General features: G+C 41.1%; 1 protein-coding gene across 6 annotated transcripts in view; it reads left to right on the forward strand.

The window, feature by feature from the left end:
- Positions 1-20,403, forward strand: part of MAGI3 (membrane associated guanylate kinase, WW and PDZ domain containing 3) — a 335,762-nt gene that overhangs the window by 300,291 nt on the left and 15,068 nt on the right. For all 6 annotated transcript variants that reach the window (XM_056558317.1, XM_056558316.1, XM_056558315.1 and 3 more), the window contains 3 exons: positions 179-364; positions 15,711-15,813; positions 19,806-19,923. In XM_056558317.1, coding sequence (XP_056414292.1) covers positions 179-364; positions 15,711-15,813; positions 19,806-19,923 — 407 coding nt within the window. The remainder of the gene's footprint in view (positions 1-178; positions 365-15,710; positions 15,814-19,805; positions 19,924-20,403) is intronic.

The raw sequence follows: 20,403 nt of genomic DNA on the forward strand, positions 1-20,403 counted from the left end.
GCTTAAATGTAAAAATTGTAATTGGTTCTGTGCTCTTATATCAGAATATAAAGATGTTCACAGACCATGAATGCAACCAGAAGTAGTAGAACGTCTGTTATATTACACTATCATTACAGGCCATTTTTGCAGTTTATGGCTATGAACAAGCTGATAGTTTTCTTAATTCTCATTGCAGTCATCCCTCACAAGATTGGACGGGTAATAGAAGGTAGCCCTGCTGACCGCTGCAGAATGCTGAAAGTAGGAGACAGGATCTCAGCTGTAAACGGCCAATCCATTGTGGAGTTGTCACACGATAACATTGTACAACTCATCAAAGATGCTGGGAATACGGTCACCCTCACGGTGATTGCTGAAGAAGGTAAGCCTTCTCGTATTTATTTATTTTATTAGAAAGTTTATTTTCAGAGAACAGAAAACAAACAAAAGGAACATATCAAAAACATGTCAAGCACAGGCAGATACGTGCCAAAACACACTATACAGGTATAATATAAAATGCATCAAGAGGCAGTCATTAAAATTAAGGCATCAAAAAAGGGCACTCAGGTCAATGCCAAACAATGCTACATCAGCAGAGAACTTGAGTACAAACAATCAAACATTTTCAGCAGGACATCACAGCAGGATGGCCAAAAGCATTTAAGCAAGGGAAAACAATAAAAGGGAACCAGGCAGGAAACAGGTTAGAAGAACAAGGTCAAGAAAAAAACAAAGGGAGCGAAGCAGACTAACCAAAGAAGACAAGGGAAAGACCAAAAGGCATACACAAGAATGACACAAGACAGAAACGAGGACACAGGAAACAAAAGGTGTAGGGAGAGACCAAGGGAAGAGAGGAAGACCTTCCTAAGGGTTAATGGAGGCAGAGGGAGTAAGCAAAGCCTGGTAACCAGAAGAAAATTGAAATATCAACCAGTCAATCCAAGTCTTAACGTAACGCTCATGCTCTGTACGGGTCAGAGCAAGCAGTTCTTCCATACGCTGGGTGAGAGCAATTTCCTCCAGCCAATCACCAATAGAGGGGGTGTCTAGGAGCGCTACCTGCGGGAAATGACCATACGAGCCGCCTGCAGCATATGAATAAGAAGGGACTTTCGGTAGGAAGTGGAGGACATAGGAAGCTGAAACAGTAAAGCTGCTTCCGGAGAGCTAGTACAAAAATTGCTGTGACTTCACTGGCAACACGGAGGACCATGGACCAGAAGGGGGCCAATAGGGGGCATCCCCACCATATGTGTGACATGGTGCCTACAGAGACCCCACAGCACCAACAAAGCCTTCTCATATTTAAAGGCTTAATACCGTACTCTCTTATGCTCTTATAGAGGAGTCTCAATAAAATGTTACGGTCACATTTTGCCTATGCTGAAACACACCTTGAGCACCATTTCACATTTTTTTTTGTGGTGCCTAACTTTATATCGCACCCTACCTTACAATGTGAACAATTCTATTTTGTAAGGACTCCCTTACACGATTTGCTTTGTTGTTGTTTTTTTGTTTTTTTTTTTAATGAAAGACACATCAAAGTACATAAAAACTGCTCCAAAAACTTGCTAAAGTCCTGTTATTACTGCAGCATTGACACTGATTCAGATAGGCAGCCCCTCTGCAGTGTGAGAGGTGAGGGGCAGATGGAATGCAACCCCACTGTATCTGTATTTTAGCAGATGACAAATTCCTGTGAGTTACTTTGGAAAGACCAGTCTTGAACCCCCAAACAGGCTTTATAGTTATTGTCTTGCGATTGCCAGCAGTGAAAAATTTGTGGTTGAGTGCACCAAGAGGAAAAGTGGCAAGTGCAGTGTGGTTGAAACCGGGGCCAGGCATCTGCCACACTGTATCTGTAACATTGCAGGCTATGAAAATAACTTCCTTCTTGTGTGCAGAAGTCTGCATCAGAAAAGCCTTAAAGGGGTACTCCACTGGAAAACCATTTTTAAATCAGCTGGTACCAGAAAATTAAACATATTTGTAGATTACGTCTATTTAAAAAAATCTTAATCCTTCCAATACGTATCTGCTGCTGTAATGAGCCACAGGAAGTTCTTATCTTTTTGAATTTCCTTTCTGTCTGACCACAGTGCTCTCTGCTGACACCTCTGTCAATTTAAGCAAATGTCCAGAGCAGGATAGGTTTTCTATGGGGATTTGCTCCTACTCTGGATAGTTGCTAAAAAGGACAGAGGTGTCAGCAGAGAGCACTGTGGTCAGGCAGAAAGGAAATTCAAAAAGAAAAGAACTTCCTGTGGATTATGACAGCAGCTGATAAGTACTGTGGAAGGATTAAGATTTTTAAATAGAAGTAATTTACAAATCTGTTTAACTTTCTGGCACCAGTTGATGTAAAAAAAAAATGTTTTCCAGGGGAGTACCCCTTTAAATGGAAAAGCTTTACAAGTTAACTTACATGAGGATCTAAGAGCACAGAGTTCTTATTTTTTATTTTTCCTCCTCTGAGTAATGCAGTAAAAGAAGAAACCAAAAAACATTGCTGCAGACCATTCGTAAAAAATAACAATCTTTATTACTGAAAAGACATAATAAAATCATCCAGAAAATAAAATAAAAATAGGACACACATCAGCAACTGATAGAATAGGCACACTAGGGCCTCCAGATAGGTAATAGGGTGAAATGATGTACTATGCAGCAATTACAGAGTATAAGACATACGACAATTATGTTACAATAGTGAACATGGCAAAACAATTGCACATGCCCCAACAGTACGACCAAGTAATAAAGTCCAAGTGAAAAATCTATTAACAATAGGAACAAAAAGTGCAATATGCAAAACCTATAGTAATAAAATAAAAACACCGAAAAGCCACAGGAGCATCCTCCCCGTTGTATGTTTTGGTACAGAACCATGTTCTGTAGTGGGGGCATTCCAAAGAGCAGGGTAAGTACAAATATATAACCAAAATTGTAAGGGTCCAATCACTAACTAATAAAAATGGAAAATACCCATGGGAAACTGAATGGCAAACAAGTGTATGGAGCAAAGCTCCATGCCCCCCCCCCCCCCCCCCCCCCCCACACTGCCTAGAACCGTCCTCACATGATGCTCACGACTGATGTCACATGCCGTTGCCAAGCCAGGGAGCGGGAGAACACCGCTAATGTGCGCACACTCGATTCTCTGAGCCAGGCCATAGGAGTGTACTCAGTTGCAGGTCAATACCATCCAATAGCAAAAAATTGTGCTGCAATTGGATTCTCCTAGATTTATAGGCATTTCATAGCCACATATGATGGGAAAATGGGTATGCAAAAAAAAAAAAATAATAATAATTAAAAAAATGACCGTACTGTGGCCATAAACTGAGAATACATGTAAGTGCAATTCATATATATACAGTGGTCCCTCAAGTTACAATATTAATTAGTTCCAGGACGACCATTGTATGTTGAAACCATTGTATGTTGAGACCAGAACTCTATGGAAACCTGGTAATTGGTTCTGAAGCCACCAAAATGTCATCCAAAAATAGGAAAAAGTGAGGATTAAAGAAAAATAAGTAGATAACTAATACAGATAAAGCAAATCCTTACATATAAAAGTAAGAAAGATCTGCTGGGAGCTGTAAATCACTGTGTATGTCAGTGTTTCCCAACCAGGGTGCCTCCAGCTGTTGCAAAACTACAACTCCCAGCATGCCCGGACAGCCGTTGGCTGTCCGGGCATGCTGGGAGTTGTAGTTTTGCAACAGCTGGAGGCACCCTGGTTGGGAAACAATGGTTTATGTAGAGGACAGGAGCTTCTTCAGGGTCCTATACAGTACACACAGTGTCCCAAATGATGCCGCACTTACTTGGTGTCCAAAGGAGCAGCTAACCCTGGCACAGGTAAGGAGTAGTACAGAACCTGTAGTTCCTTCCTTTACTGTAGGGGGCGCTACCAGACAGCCATTCAGTGCAGGCACTTCAGTAATAGAGGTGATTTGCCCAGATAAGTGACGCATCATTTTTTAATATTGGTGTAATGTTATGCTGTTTAGTAAAGTTAAACTGATTTATAGCCTCTCTTCAGGAAGGTGTGCAGGGGACGGGTGCACTTTAAAAATCCAGTCCAGCTGAAAGTACAGTTGAAAATCTGTTTGGCAAAAACGTGACACATTGCCGTTGTAAAGTAGGTCAACAGGGGCTTTAGTATTCGGTCAGCAGAGAATATTTATTTGGAATAGGCTGAAATCTGCCTCTGAAATGAATTGTGGCTCTATCAATCACATGCTTTTCTATTGCTGTTTGTCTGTACGTTTTATTCTCTAGTTACGGAAATAAAACATCTGCTTGTGCCCTCTTCTTCAATTTATTCCAAACTGTATTTCCACATTTTAATTAGAAGCATTATAATTCCTCCGCCAGATAGATGCTTTGGCCATTTCCAAATAATAAGTACCTTAATCCCGCAAGCAGATGGATTAGCACAAGGGGACGTTCTCATTCCAGTGCAAATATTAGACTTGCAGTCATCTGTTCTATGCCTGAAATTTTCAAAGGTTTCATTTTTACCTGTTATTAAATATTGAATGAGACAGAAAGTCTTTTTGCTTCATATTTATCACAAAGAGGCAGTTTTAATAAAAGCTCTGGGTTTTAAGGGCCATAATCTGTCTCAATTTCAGAAATGTCTCATAGAATTTCTGTAAATGTTTACTTTCTCCCTGGGCACCATGCAACCCAGTTAATAATAAAGAAACAAGTGGGTGTGTATTATATACCATATATATATATATATTAGGGATCGACCGATATTGTTTTTTTAAGGCCGATACCGATAATCGGTGGAGGTTAGGGCCGATAGCCGATAATTTGATCGCGGGGCGGTGCGGGGCATTATCGGCTTATCGGCAAGGTAATTGCCGATACCGATAATGCCCAAAATCGTGATTATCGGCCGATAATATCGGCCATACCGATAATCGGTCGATCTGTAATATATATATATATATATATATATATATATATATACACATATATATATATATATATATATATACATATACATACTATAACCTATAATATGGATTAAGGGGGTTATTCAGGAAAAGAAAAACAGAGCTACTTTCTTTCAAAACCATCTCCTCCTCTGTCTCCAGGTTGGAAGTGGTTCTGCAGCTCAGTTCCATTGAAGTGAATGGAGCCAAGTTGTAAAACCACACACAACCTGGAGACAGAGGGGGAACTGTTTTTTGAAAGAAATTAGCTGTGTTTTTCTATTGCTGGATAACCCCTTTAATGCTTTCCAAACCAAGGCTTTTAAATGAGGAACTAAAGGCAGATCTGGTTACTTTTTTATTTTTACAAAAGAATCCGTATGGCACATATAGCAGTACTAAACATGTGCTCTAAATAGGCAGAGAGGCCAGTCATTGTGGGGTAATGTTTTTCCTTGAAGAGAGCGCCATAAAGATGTGTGGGGACTTATAGGCCATTCTTGCTGGGAAGTAGCAATGCAGCTCTCTAACGCCACCTTTTGGAGGTAGCTTTTCCTTCAAGTCAGTGTCCAACTCCTTTAAGGAGTTACCCATCTGTAAACAGCTGTTTTGGGATTGTTGAATGTATTGAAGAAGTTATCCAGAAAGAGAAAAACAGCTCATTTCTTCCCTGCACTAGACCTATTCTCAGGCTGGGTGTGGTATTACAACTTAACTCCATTCACTTCCATGTAACTGATCTGTATTACCACACACACAATCTGGGACAGATGTGGTTCTGTCATCTCTGTTTTTCTAATCCTTTTTAATGTAAGTGAAAATAGTCCCTACTGTGCAGGTGGTATGGGGGAGCTTTTAGGAAAAAATCTCTAAACAGTGTAGCTTGCGGGGCTATGCTGGTCACACAACTTCCAATAAATAAGTTGTGCCATTTTGTTAAGTTATACACTTTCCCCAGGATAAGAGGTGACTAGCAGATCGCTGAGGGTCTTTCCACTGGGGCCCCACATGATTCTGAGAGCAGGGACCCCAATCTCCCTTTAAAATTGTCTCTGGGAGCTTCTTGGAGCAGCCCAACACTGTACTCAACTGTTTCGGTTGCTTTTATAGATAATTTATCGAGTGGGAGTCCTATTGCTCTACCCGCTGCTTCATTCTGATAGACTGGGGTCTCGGTTCTCGAGATCATGGGGGGCCCCAGCAGTCTGAGTTACCTAAATTACATCAAACAGGTTCACTGTTATTTAGCTTCCAGACCACCTCCGGCAGCAGCCTGCAGGCCAGAGGTGGCGGGGACCTCTCTTAGGTAGAGTGAACAACCACTTTAAGGCCAAAATAATAATAATTGGGGCAGTTTACCATATAATCATCCTTCATAGCCTAAACTCATACATACATCTGCTCATAGAATCTTTGGTGTGCCAGAGTGTCCATTGGGTTCTTGGTCACACAACCTTTCCCATGGCCTTTCTCCCCCAATTACTTAGGTTGGTGAGGCAGTTAGCTCTAGAAAGTGTCCTGGTTGTTCCACACTTCTATATAAGAATTACGGAGACGACTGTGCTGTTGGGAATTTTTACAGTAGCAGAAAAAATTTTTGCACCCTTTTCCAGATCTGTGCCTTCACACAATCCTGTCTTTGAGCTCTACAGACAGTTCATTCCCCTCGTGGATTAGTTTTTGCTCCCATGCATTGTCAACTGTGAGACCTTATATAGACAGATCTGTGTCTTTCCAAATCATGTCCAATCTACAGAATTGACCCCCTTTGACTCCTATCAATGTTTAGAAATATATACAAGATGGTAAAGAGAAATTGGAGGCCCGAGAGCAAAATTTTGAGCGTCAGAATACCTATATGAAATGTTTTGTTTTTCCTTTTTAATAAATTAGCAAAACATTCTAAATTCACTTTTTCATTAGGAGGTATAGGGTATAGGGTGCAGAATGATGGGGGGGACCTGCTATTTATTTTATTTTAGCACAACATAACTAAATATGAAAAAGGGGGAAAGGATCTGATAACTTTCCAAATGTATTGTTTGCATGATATATGCTGTTTGCTGAAGAATATTTAACCCCTTAAGGACGCAGGACGTAAATGTACGTCCTGGTGCGGTGGTACTTAACGCACCAGGACGTACATTTACGTCCTAAGCATAACCGCGGGCATCGGAGCGATGCCCGTGTCATGCGCGGCTGATCCCGGCTGCTGATTGCAGCCAGGGACCCGCCGGCAATGGCCGACGCCCGCGATCTCGCGGGCGTCCGCCATTAACCCCTCAGGTGCCGGGATCAATACAGATCCCGGCATCTGCGGCAGTGCGCGATTTGAATGAATGATCGGATCGCCCGCAGCGCTGCTGCGGGGATCCGATCATTCATAACGCCGCACGGAGTTCCCCTCTCCTTCCTCCGTGCGGCTCCCGGCGTCTCCTGCTCTGGTCTGAGATCGAGCAGACCAGAGCAGAAGATCACCGAAAACACTGATCTGTTCTATGTCCTATACATAGAACAGAGCAGTATTAGCAATCATGGTATTGCTATGAATAGTCCCCTATGGGGACTATTCAAGTGTAAAAAAAAAATGTAAAAGTAAAAGTGAAAAAAAAGTTAAAAATCCCCTCCCCCAATAAAAAATTAAAACGTCCGTTTTTTCCTATTTAACCCCCAAAAAGCGTAAAAAAAAATTTTTATAGACATATTCGGTATTGCCGCGTGCGTAAATGTCCGAACTATTAAAATAAAATGTTAATGATCCCGTACGGTTAACGGCGTGAACGGAAAAAAAAAATAAAGTCCAAAATTCCTACTTTTTAATACATTTTATTAAAAAAAAAATTATAAAAAATGTATTAAAAGTTTTTTATATGCAATTGTGGTATCAAAAAAAGTACAGATCATGGCGCAAAAAATGAGCCCCCATACCGCCGCTTATACGGAAAAATAAAAAAGTTAGGGGTCATCAAAATAAAGGGATTATAAACGTACTAATTTGGTTAAAAAGTTTGTGATTTTTTTTAAGCGCAACAATAATATAAAAGTATATAATAATGGGTATCATTTTAATCGTATTGACCCTCAGAATAAAGAACACATGTCATTTTTACCATAAATTTTACGGCGTGAAAACGAAACCTTCCAAAATTAGCAAAATTGCGTTTTTCGTTTTAATTTCCCCACAAAAATAGTGTTTTTTGGTTGCGCCATACATTTTATGATATAATGAGTTATGTCATTACAAAGGACAACTGGTCGCGCAAAAAACAAGCCCTCATACTAGTCTGTGGATGAAAATATAAAAGAGTTATGATTTTTAGAAGGCGAGGAGGAAAAAATGAAAACGTAAAAATTAAATTGTCTGAGTCCTTAAGGCCAAAATGGGCTGAGTCCTTAAGGGGTTAAAGGGCTTCTACTTAAGGAGAAGCAATGAGAGCATTGATGCTAAATAATTTTCCTACATATAGTCATGATACCTAATGTTTTCTAAAAGAATCGGGCAAATACTTTTTTATTGAGATGATTTAAAGAGGTACTCCGGTGGAAAACTTTTTTTTTTTTTAAATCAACTGGTGCTAGAAAGGTAAACAAATTTGTACATTACTTCTATTAAAAAATCTTAATCCTTCCAGTACTACTTAGCTGCTGAATACTACAGAGGAAATTATTTTCTTTTTAGAACACAGCTCTCTGCTGACATCATGACCACAGTGCTCTCTGCTGACACCTCTGTCCATTTTAAGAACTGTCCAGAGTAGGAGAAAATCCCCATAGCAAACATTTGCTGCTCTGGACAGTTCCTAAAATGGACAGATATGTCAGCAGAGAGCACTGTGGACATGATGTCAGCAGAGAGCACTGTGTTCCAAAAAGAAAATAATTTCCTCTATAGTATTCAGCAGGTAATAAGTGCTGGAAGGATTAAGATTTTTTATAGAAGTAATTTACAGATCTGTTTAACTTTCTGGCACCAGTTTATTTAAAAAAAAATTAAAAGATTTCCACTGGAGTACCCCTTTAAAACAAATAAGGGATTCTTTACCAATGCTACCCATTATGATTGGTTGAGATGACAATGGCGCCCACTGGTGTTCATCAGTGCTAAGAATAGCAAATGCAGTTTTGCAGTTTTGACCTTGATAGGAGACAGTAGTGAATGCTGGAATTTGTTTATCCTGTACATTCCATAAATGGTGGAGATTTTTTTTGTGTATCTGTATAAGCTTCTAAGTCATGAGAGGATGTATTGTGTTGCATATTGGCTCTTAGCTCATCCAGCTAGACCGGCTTGAGTTCCAAATGAGGAGCTTTTGCTAAATTGAAGAACAGCTTCACACCGCAGCTAAATATTTCAATGCTTTATTTGCTTTTTGGACGCTTTTCTTAGCGTCTCAGTTTTTATCTCTTCACACAGCTGGTGCACAGCCTGAACAGCGCAAAGAAGGGCAAAAGGCGCCAAGACATAGTATGGTTATATTAAAAAGACTACACTACTCTAAAAAATAAAGGGAAAACTTAAACACAAAGTAACTCCAAGTCAATCACACTTTCTGTGAAATCACACTGTCCACTCAGGAAGCAACACTGATTAACAATCAATTTGACATGCTGTCGTGCAAATGGAACAGACAACAGGTGGAAATTGTGGGCAATTAGCAAAACATCCCAAATAAAGGAGGGGTTCTGCAGGTGGTGATCACAGACCACTTCTCAGTTCCTATGCTTCCTGGCTGATGTTTCGGTCACTTTTAAATGCTGGCGTGAGACAGAGTCTACAACCCACACAAGTGGCTCAGGTAGTGCAATTTATCCAGCATGGCACATCAATGCGAGCTGTGGCAAGAAGGCTTGCTGTGTCTGTCAGCATAGTGTCCAGAGCATGGAGGCGCTACCAGGAGACGTGGAGGAGGCCACAGGAGGGCAACAACCCAGCAGCAGTACCGCTACCTCCGCCTTTGTGCAAGGAGGAGCAGGAGAAAAACTGTCAGAGCCCTGCAAAATTACCTCCAGCGACCACAAATGTGCATGTGTCCATTCAAACGGTCAGAAACAGACTGTGAGGGCCCGACGTCCACAGATAGGGGTTGTGCTTACAGCCCAACACCGTGCAGGACGTTTGGCATTTGCCAGATAACACCAAGATTGGCAAATTCGCCACTGGCGCCCTGTGCTCTTCACAGATGAAAGCAGGTTCACACTGAGCACATTTGACAGATGTTACAGAGTCTGGAGACGCCGTGGAGAACATTCTGCTGCGTGCAACATCCTCCAGCATGACCAGTTTGGCAGTGGGTCAGTAATGGTGTGGGGTGGTATTTCTTTGGGGGGGCCGCACAGCCCTCCATGTGTTTGCCAGAGGTAGCCTGACTGCCATTAGGTACCGAGATCAGATCCTCGGACCCCTAGTGAGACCATAAGCTGTTGCGGTTGGCCCTGGATCCCTTCTAATGCAAGACAATGCTAGACCTCATGGCTGGAGTGTGTCAGCAGTTCCTGCAAGAGTAAGGCATTAATGCCCGCCCGTTCCCCAGACCTGAATCCGATTGAGCACATCTGGGACTTCATGTCTCACTCCATCCACCAACGCCACGTTGCACCACAGACTGTCCTGGAGTTGGCGGATGCTTAAGTCCAGGTCTGGGAGGACATCCCTCAGGAGACCATCTGCCACCTCATCAGGAGCATGCCCAGACATTGTAGGGAGGTCAGACGGGCACGTGGAGGCCACACACGCTACTGAGCCTCATTTTGACTTGTTTTAAGGACATTACATCAAAGTTGGGTCAGCCTGTAGTGTGGTTTTCCACTTTGATTTTGATTGTGACTCCATATCCAGACCTCCATGGGTTGATAAATTTTATTTCCATTGATAATGTTTGTGTGATTTTGTTGTTAGCACATTCAACCATGTAAAGACGAAAATATTTCATATGATTAGTTCACTAATTCAGATTTAGGATCTGTTATCTTAGTGTTCCCTTTATTTTTTTTGAGCAGTGTATTATAGCTTGATGGTTACCTCTCAAATAGCTTTTCAGAGCTCCCCTAATTCTAGCATCTTGCTCTTCTGCATCTGATAACCGAAGAAGTGATGTCAGGGTTTGCAGTTTGCAATAGCTTCCAGTGATTTATGAAGCAGCCTTGTGATGTATTATAAAATTAGTGTTATGCCGCCTTTCTTGTGCCTTCCAGCTAAATCAAAAATGCTAATAAACAGTATAACAGCTTAGAACAAAAAAAATCCAAAATGTTGGCAGTCTCGGTCACGCTAATAGGTTGTAAAATCCTCCTAAATATTGTGGGCTAGAAAAAGTATGGGTGTAGATGGGTCAAAATATTTTAATGTTAAAGGGGTTATCCAGGAAAAAAAAACAATTTTTTATATATATATATATATATATATATATATCAACTGGCTCCAGAAAGTTAAACAGATTTGTAAATTACTTCTGTGTCTAGGGAAATGCCCAGTTTAGAAGCAAATCCCCATAGCAAACCTCTTCTAAACTGGGCGGTTCCCGAGACACGTGTCATCAGAGAGCACTTAGACAGAAAAGAACAACCTTAACTTCAGAAGCTCATAAGTACTGAAAGGATTAAAAAAATGTAATAGAAGTAATTTACAAATCTGTTTAACTTTCTGGAGCCAGTTGATATATAAAAAAAGGTTTTTTCCTGGAATACCCCTTTAGTTATTTAATTTTTTATTGAGAAATGATATGTTTCAACATATTGTATAGAAATGTATATACATTTATATCATCCTTATGTCACCGAAAAAATGGATATCACCATACAGATGTGCAATGTATTAGTGTACAAGTCAACACCATACACCAAAACAATGGTAGACTAGCACCGTAATACAGTAAAACAATATTTATTATCAATACATATTTAGATATAAAAAATGACAAAAATGTATTAAAATTGTACCAATACACATACTGCACGTATACATAAACAGACCTCAAAACAATGGAAATCAAACTAGATGCAGGACAAATATAAATGCAGAGGGAAACAGATAGAAGTTACAAAGTAAAGCAAGAATTCAACATCACAAGATAAAGAGGAAGGAAGTAAAAAGAAAAAAAAAGTTTCAAAACACATGTATAGGACATGAATATTATTATTTGGAGGTCAGATCATGTATACCTACCCCAACATGTGTTTCGCTGTTGGGCACTTCATCTGGGTGTGTGGCTAACCTATAAACACGTAGAAGTATATATATATATTGTAAAGGAGCCAATGAATAAACACAAGACTAAGATGGGCGTATATTCAGACCAAAAAACAACTCCTTCTCAAGACAAATCAGTGGTCACATGACCTGGGGGGGGGGTTAAAAGCTCATATGGTGTATGTGTGCAAGAGGAAACCAAGTCACATGATCAGCATCAGCGGTCACAGAGCATAAAGCCTAAATGACACCTGCAAAGTAGAACAAGCCACTTAGATAGCACGGACAGACAAACAGGTAATGAGGATGTACATAAAGAGAAACACAAAAGAAAAGTCAACACGCTTGAATGAACAAACCCCAGTGAAGTGCCAAACGCAACGCATGCAAAAACCAGAGGGGAAAGGGACCTGAAAGAAATAATCATTATATTATTTAAATCTTTATATATATATATATATATATATATATATATATATATATATATATATATATTAATATAGTAAAGTATTACCATGGATCAATGTTTCCTAACCAGGATGCCTCTAGCTGTTGAAAAACTACAACTCCCACCATGCCCAGAAAGCCTTTGGCTGTCCGGGCATGGTGGGAGTTGTAGTTTTTCAACAGCTAGATCTACCCTGGTTGGGAAACGCTGCCTTGAATGTTGTATAACTTGCTGCCCTCTCGATTCTGCCTATAAGTTCTATTATGTTATTTATTTTATTGGTGCTTTTTATCGGCAATTAAATCTGATTCTTTTATAATGTTCATTATTCCCAATCTGTACTGTCTCTCAGAAGGATTTGGAGCTGCTAAATGAAGACTTTAGGGGCTGTTTTTTGATGTCAATAGCTTTTAAAAAGCCTTTTCATATTTTTACGTATCTGTGCTGTATGAATTAAGTTAATGAGCTTTAGAAGGTGACCAGCCGCGTAGATTTCCAGCTGTGACTACTGTTAAAAAGCTGCAAGCTTCCTTAGCTTCCACTTGATCAACAAGCAGCCGCGCAAATGCTGACAATACAATTAATAGTAATATGTGCAATTTAGCAGATATCTTTTTCAGAAGTTTTTTTTTTTCTTTTCATTTTTGAGCATTGACAACAAATGAAATACAACTTGCATAGTTCATAAGGTTGAAAAAAGACCAGAGTCCATCAAGTTCAACCGATAACGCTAATGACTCCCTACTGAGTTGATCCAAAGGAAGGCAAAAAACCCTCATACTAGAGGTAAAAATTCCTTCCCGACTCCAAATATGGCAGTCAGAATAAATCCCTGGATCAACCTCCTGTCCCTATAAATCTAATATACATAACCTGTAATGTTATTATTCTCCAAAAATGCATCCAGACCCCTTTTGAACTCTTTTACAGAGTTCACCATGACCACCTCCTCAGGCAGGGAATTCCACAGTCTCAATGCTCTTACAATAAAGAACCCCCGTCTGTGCTGGTGTAGAAACCTTCTTTCCTCAAGATGTAGATGATGCCCCATTGTTAGGAATACAGTCCTGGGTATAAATAGATCATGGGAGAGATCTCTGTATTGCCCCCTGATATATTTATACATAGTTATTAGGTCGCCCCTAAACCTTCTTTTTTCTAAAGTAAATAACCCTAATTCTGATAATCTTTCTGGGTACTGTAGTCCTCCCATTCCCTGTATTACCCTGGTTGCCCGTCTTTGAACCCTCTCCAGCTCCACTATATATTTCTTGTACACTGGTGCCCAGTACTGTACACAGTATTCTTTTTTTTTAACTGTAGATTTTTATCAAGGTTTTTCAGTACAGTAAGAAAACAACGCAGATAATACAAACATGAGTCAGAAATAGGCACCAGGAGAATATAAGGCAGTAAATAGGATGACAGAGCAAGTAGTTTCACAGGTACCTCTCATGCAATACTCAGTTGTCAAACAGTGCTTATACTTTTATAAATCTCCTGGGAAGGCCCTTCGTCAGGCCCGTACAAACAGAAAAGAACAATTCTTTACAAGACAAAACAGACAAAAACAGGAAAGTAGGGAAAGAGGGAGGAGAAGGGAGAGAGGAAGTGGGGGGGGGGAGGACAGCATCAGAAAGAGTAAGAGAATTAAGGAGGTTGCCTATCCGAGAACCTATCCCAGGGCTCCCAGACAGACAGGTGGAGAGATAAGGAATTAAGTTAGGCAGTAAGGGTTTCAAGGGAACGTATCTCCTTGATTCTTGCTACGAGATCCATCTCAGATGGAGGAAAGGGTTGCTTCCATCATTTTGTGATAAGAGTTTTAGCCGCTAGGACCATGTGCATGAACAACTTGAGAGGTCGTTTGAGTAAGGTCCTAGTGGAGAGGTACAATAAGTAGACCAGGGGGTCCAAGGGGACCTGAACCCCAAGCACTTCCGCCACCAGCCTTTTCACCATTTCCCAGTAAGTAACAATCATAGAGCAGGACCAGAATATTTGAAAGACCGTGCCTAGCCCCACACCACAATGCCAACATTGAGGGGGAATACTTGGGTTCAATTTATTAAGCAGTACAAAGGTATCATACCAGCCCATTAACATCTTAAATTGCGTTTCTTTATAGGCTGTACAAATTAAGGCCTTAGAGGCCCGCTGCCAAATAATTCACCATTGGGGCAGTGTGATAGTGGTGTTCAAATCCTCATCCCAACGACTCATGTAACGATGAGATGGGGCACTCCCATCAGGGGGAGCATTAATAGTAGAGTAAATGTCTGAGAGAAGACCCTTCGTCTGTGGCCCAGAGCGACACAACCACTCGAAGGCCGTAGGTAGGGAAACCACACGAGTCCCCAGCACAGACGACATAAAGTGCCTGAGTTGGAGATAAAGAAGTCGTTCGGAGGAGGGAAGACCATGTCGGGAGACTAAGTTCTCAAAGGATAGCATTGTGCGGGATAGGGGGTCTACTATGTCAGCCCAACAAAAGAGCTGCCTACCACCCCATTCCCTAACCATACTGGAAGTAAGGCTCGGAGGGAAAGCTGGATGGTAAAGGAAAGACTGCAGGGGGGAGACACTGGAAAAAAGCTGGAATTTCCTGGAGCAATACCCCCATACATATCTGGAGAAGGACATGGGTCCTAGTAAGGGGCCTGGGGGAACTGTAGGGGGGGAGGGACTCCAGAGGAATGTATTTGGGTGGATCGGTGCCAACCACAATTTCTCAAGTTCCATCCAGCGGCGATAAGCGTGATATGCGGTTGTACACAGTATTCTATGTCTGGTCTGACTAGTGATTTGTACAGCGGTAGAATTATTTCCTTGTCATGGGCATCTATGCCCCTATTGATGCACCCCATGATTTTATTTGCCTTGGCAGCAGCTGCCCGACACTGGTCACTACAGCCAAGTTTACTATTAACTAAAACTCTCAAGTCCTTTTCCATGTCAGTCGTCCCAAGTGTGCTCCCATTTAATACATAATCCCAGCCCAGATTTTTCCTCCCCATGTGCATAACCTTACATTTATCAGTGTTGAACCCAATCCTCCCCCAAAAAAAGAAAAAGCAATAAATCCGAGTTTATACATTGGCTGACTCATCATTCTTTCTTTTATCAGACCACAGAGGTCCTCCTTCTGGATCCAACTCGGCAAGACAGAGTCCTGCTCCACAGCACCGAGCCATGGGCCAAGCACAACCGAATTATGGGACACTGGACAGGTAGGAAAGAGTGCCATAAAAATGGGCTCGTAATGTGGCTGGCAGGGCAGCTATAGACAGTATGTTGACATCACCAAAAATAACACATGGTTGCTAACCTGACCAACCGGTACCTTTACTTGACTAAATTCAAACTCTTATCTGATACACATAATAAAAAATAAATAAATAAATAACACTTCACCATACAGAATTTTTGCAAGCAGCGGTCTTATTCAAAATTGTCTCTCTCCGTTTAATACAATTTCTTCTCGGAAGTTCCACTGCTAGTTTTTCTGTAGTTTGGAACCCATTGAAATCACAGTGAATTTGCTTCAAGGGGAATCCACACAGAAATTCTGCAGTGTCAACTGGCCCATGCTATGACCCTGTTTAATTTCCGTATTACTCATGAGAGCAGGCCAGCTGTAAGATTTTGTGGGCCCTTGGGTTACATCTATAATGGGCCCTCCTTTCTACTACATGCTCCATTGTATATAGCATTTAGATAAGTGGAATCTTATGATGTTAAAACAAATAACTAGAAATCACCATTAAAAAAAAATAATAATAAAATAACCACACTGTACAAAAAAAATCCATGTGCAATGAATAAATAATGCCACCAAAAGCCTGTAAATACATAGCCACTCAATATAAACACATATGTACACTCACAATATAGAGGCAATGGGGCAATTTGTCATTGGTTTTACCCTGTTTTTCATTTGTAGCACAATTTGTCTCAGTTGCTGTTTAGAGACTTTTTATTGCCAATATTGCTTTAAAAGCTTGTTGTGTTGCTATGTCATAGTCTGGTTGACTTTTTGCAACTGTCAGGAATTTATATGACAATTTGTCGCAAAGCCCTCAATCTACACCAGACCTGACTTGGCTTACAAAACTGACTGTGAATAGTATTTTTAAAAAGTTGCACATTTTGGGGCTTGGGTTAAAAAGCCGCAGGGGAGGCACCATACAAAGTAGAGTACTGAAGTTAAAAATGTGTAAATTTGTACCAGCCCTCACATTTAACACATGCCCTGCACCATGTAATACTTTTGGCACACGTACACATTTCCAACACCACAAATCAAACGTGTAAAAAGATGTTCACCCACACCACCCTTGATAAATTCCCCCCAAAATTTTGCAGTTCCAAATGTGGTTGTCTAAATGCTGGTAACCAGCTTCATTTTTTTTTTTTAAATCAACTGGTGCCAGAAAGTTAAACAGATTTGTAAATTACTTCTATTAAAACATCGTAATCCTTCCAGTACTTATTAGCTGCTGAATACTACAGAAGAAATTATTTTCTTTTTGGAACACAGAGATCTCTGCTGACATCACGAGCACAGTGCTCTCTGCTGACATCTCTGTCCATTTTAAGAACTGTCCACAGTAGGAGAAAATTCCCCATAGCAAACATATGCTGCTCTGGACAGTTCCTAAAATGGACAGAGATGTCAGCAGACAGCATGGTGCGCGTGATTCAGCAGAGAGCTCTGTGTTCCAAAAAGAAAATAATTTCCTCTGTAGTGTTCAGCAGCTAATAAGTACTGGAAGGATTAAGATTTTTTTTAATAGAAGTAATTTACAAATCTGTTTAAATGGGCACTGTCAGATACAAAAACTTTTGATATGTTGTAAAGCATGCAAAACCAATAGGTTTTGCAATTGCTTTCATTAGAAAATTTTCAGTATTTTACACTGAAAAAGCCAGTCACACAACTGCATACTGAGGGAGGGGGCGGAGACCAGCACATTGAGGCCACACCCCCTCCATTTGAGAGGCATTCAGACTAACGAGCTAAATTAGAAGTGTAATAAAAAAATAAATAAAGGTGCTATACAAAAATAGACGTACATGGCCAGGATTAGGTACTAAGTGATATATAAAAAAAAATGTTTTTTGTTGAATCTCATGGGTACGCTTTAACTTTCTGGCACCCACCGGATTCCCACTTTAATGTATGAAAAGCCAGCATTACTCACAGCTGCCGTCTATTTTGTTAGGAAATAAGGATAAACTGAAGGGTTTCAAGGTTGCAGGAGACATGTTTATTGTCATGGTAACAAAAATGGGAATTTATTCTATGATCTCAAGCAATATTATTTTGCTTATATTTTTGTTTAGTAAGAAAACTAAATAGGCACTCCCTCTTGTCCCCAGAGTTTGCATGTAGTGGGAGTAAAAAAGAAAGCCATCTGTGGGGCCTGCCAAATAAATCTGTCATGTGTAAACAACCATGGGGGCATCCAACACATCACATAGAAGGTTAATAACTAGATTCTGTGGTGGTCACATGGTTCCCCAAGGAACGTTGACAATCTGGTATTTTAATTCCTCTTTTCTCACTATTTGTTGGATTTTTAGGCAACATTAAATACAGTTAGTAGCACATACATGGAAGCAATAACATTTGCCATCTTTTTAATCAAAATATGAGCATTCTATAGTAATATCTACATTTACATAGGTCTAGCTATTAGGGATCGACCGATATCGTTTTTTTAGGGCCGATACCGATAATCGGTGCAGGTTAGGGCCGATAACTTATACCGATATTCCGGTATAAGTTATCGGCTATTTAACCCCCTGCGACACCGCTGCAGATCATTGATTTAAAGCGGGCGCTTTAAATCAATGATCTGCAGTGGCTTTTGCGGGGCCATAGGCCGCCACCGCCACCACCCGCTTCTCTCCCCTACCTGCCAGGGTGCTCCGGGCCATCCATCCATCGTTCCTGTAGTGTCCGGGGGCGTTCCGGGTGGAGGGTGGTCCGGTCCGGGCTGTCCTTCTTCTCCGGCGGGCCTCTTCTCCACTCCGGGCAGGCTCCAGCCTAGTACGCTGCATAGACGTCGCTGCGCAGTGACGCCCGTGCGCAGCGATGCACCTGACGTCACAGCGTAGCGGCGTCTATGCAGCGTACTAGGCCGGAGCCTGCCCGGAGTGGAGAAGAAGACCGTGGGAGAAGAAGGACAGCCCGGACCGGACCACCCTCCACCCGGAACGCCCCCGGACACTACATGAAGGAAGGATGGCCTGGACCACCCCCATTACGGGTAAATTTAATTTTTTTATTCACTCGGAGGGTGGGGGAGGGGCCCGACCGGTATAGCGGTATGGGAAAAAATCCATACCGGTATACCGCCTAGCATCACGGTGGGGGGTGCGACTCGGTGCGGTGGGTCGGAGGTGCGGTGCGGCGGGTCGAGGGGGTGGCGGTCGCGGTGCGGTGGGGTGGTGCGGGGGGCAGGGCATTATCGGCTTATCGGCAAGATAATTGCCGATACCGATAATGCCCAAAATCGTGATAATATCGGCCATGCCGATAATCGGTCGATCCCTACTAGCTATATAGCTAGCTACTCTGTGCACATATACAGCTTTAGTAGACCTTATGGCCGACATTTATCATTGTAGGTGTAAGTGATGCATTTATCATTGTAGGTGTAAGTGAAGCATTTATCATTATAGGTGTAACTGAAGCATTTTTTACACCTTTTTTTGTGTGCTGGTAATGTGTAGGAGAACCAAATTTATTAAATGGTCACAGATCATTTGATAAATTTTGTGCAGGTCACATTTTCTGAAATCTCTTTCTTCACATACACCAAAAAGCTAAGCTAAGTCTGGGCTGGTGTAGTTTTAGAGACTTTTCAGTGGTTTTGTGCCTTTACACAAAAAGGCGCAGTTTCTAAAACCCTTCCATATCGTGTGTATTTCCAAAATCAGTGGATTGCAACTCAACATCAGCAGAAATATGTAAACCAAAAGGCGCAAATAAACCCTGCTTGTGCCTTTTTTGTGCCTTTTGTAGACACAAAAAAAACTGTCTAAAGACAATGATAAATGTTGGCCTATGTATATAGGATATAGACTCCAAATTTGACAACATATACAATTTGCTTTTCAATGTTAGAATTAAAATGACCGCATTATTTTAAGAATTTCCCAGACCAAATATCTTTTAGTAATACCATGCACTGTTTGTACCCTCATTGTACAGAAGTACATTGGATGCAGAAGGCAATAAGGCAGATCTCTCTGCTTCATACAGATTCTTATGGGCTGACCATAAGCCTGATGCGGTACACACCTTGCCTACTGGAAGCCGACACTCACAGGTGAGATATCTTTCTTACTTCTTGTTTTGCTAAGAACTGAGATTTCAATATAAAAGAATATGGTGCAGCTGAGAGAGTCTGCTCAGGTATTAGGTTATTGATCTTATGTCTAAACATATTTGCGGTAGAGATAAAGAGGTTTACTTGTTGCATTGTACATGCAGTACTTGAAGGTTGAACCATCTGAAGAGTTTGGTCAGGACTCCCAGTGGTTGTTTCAAAATCTTTCCTTGTTGTCTGTTAATATATTTTTTTCTTGTTACATACTGGTTAATGTTTTCATTCTAAGGAACATTGTCTCTTTTCTACTGATAAAGAGGTGTCCAGGGTTAGAAAGCAATGGTTGCTTTCTGCTTTCTTATAAAAACAGCATCACACTTGCATACATGTTTAACCCCTTAACGACCACGGACGTAAATGTACGTCCTGGTTTGGCGGGACTTCCCGCACCAGGACGTACATTTACGTCCTGTGTATGAC

Source organism: Hyla sarda, chromosome 2, assembly GCF_029499605.1.
Source record: "Hyla sarda isolate aHylSar1 chromosome 2, aHylSar1.hap1, whole genome shotgun sequence".
In the NCBI taxonomy this organism is placed as follows: domain Eukaryota; kingdom Metazoa; phylum Chordata; class Amphibia; order Anura; family Hylidae; genus Hyla; species Hyla sarda.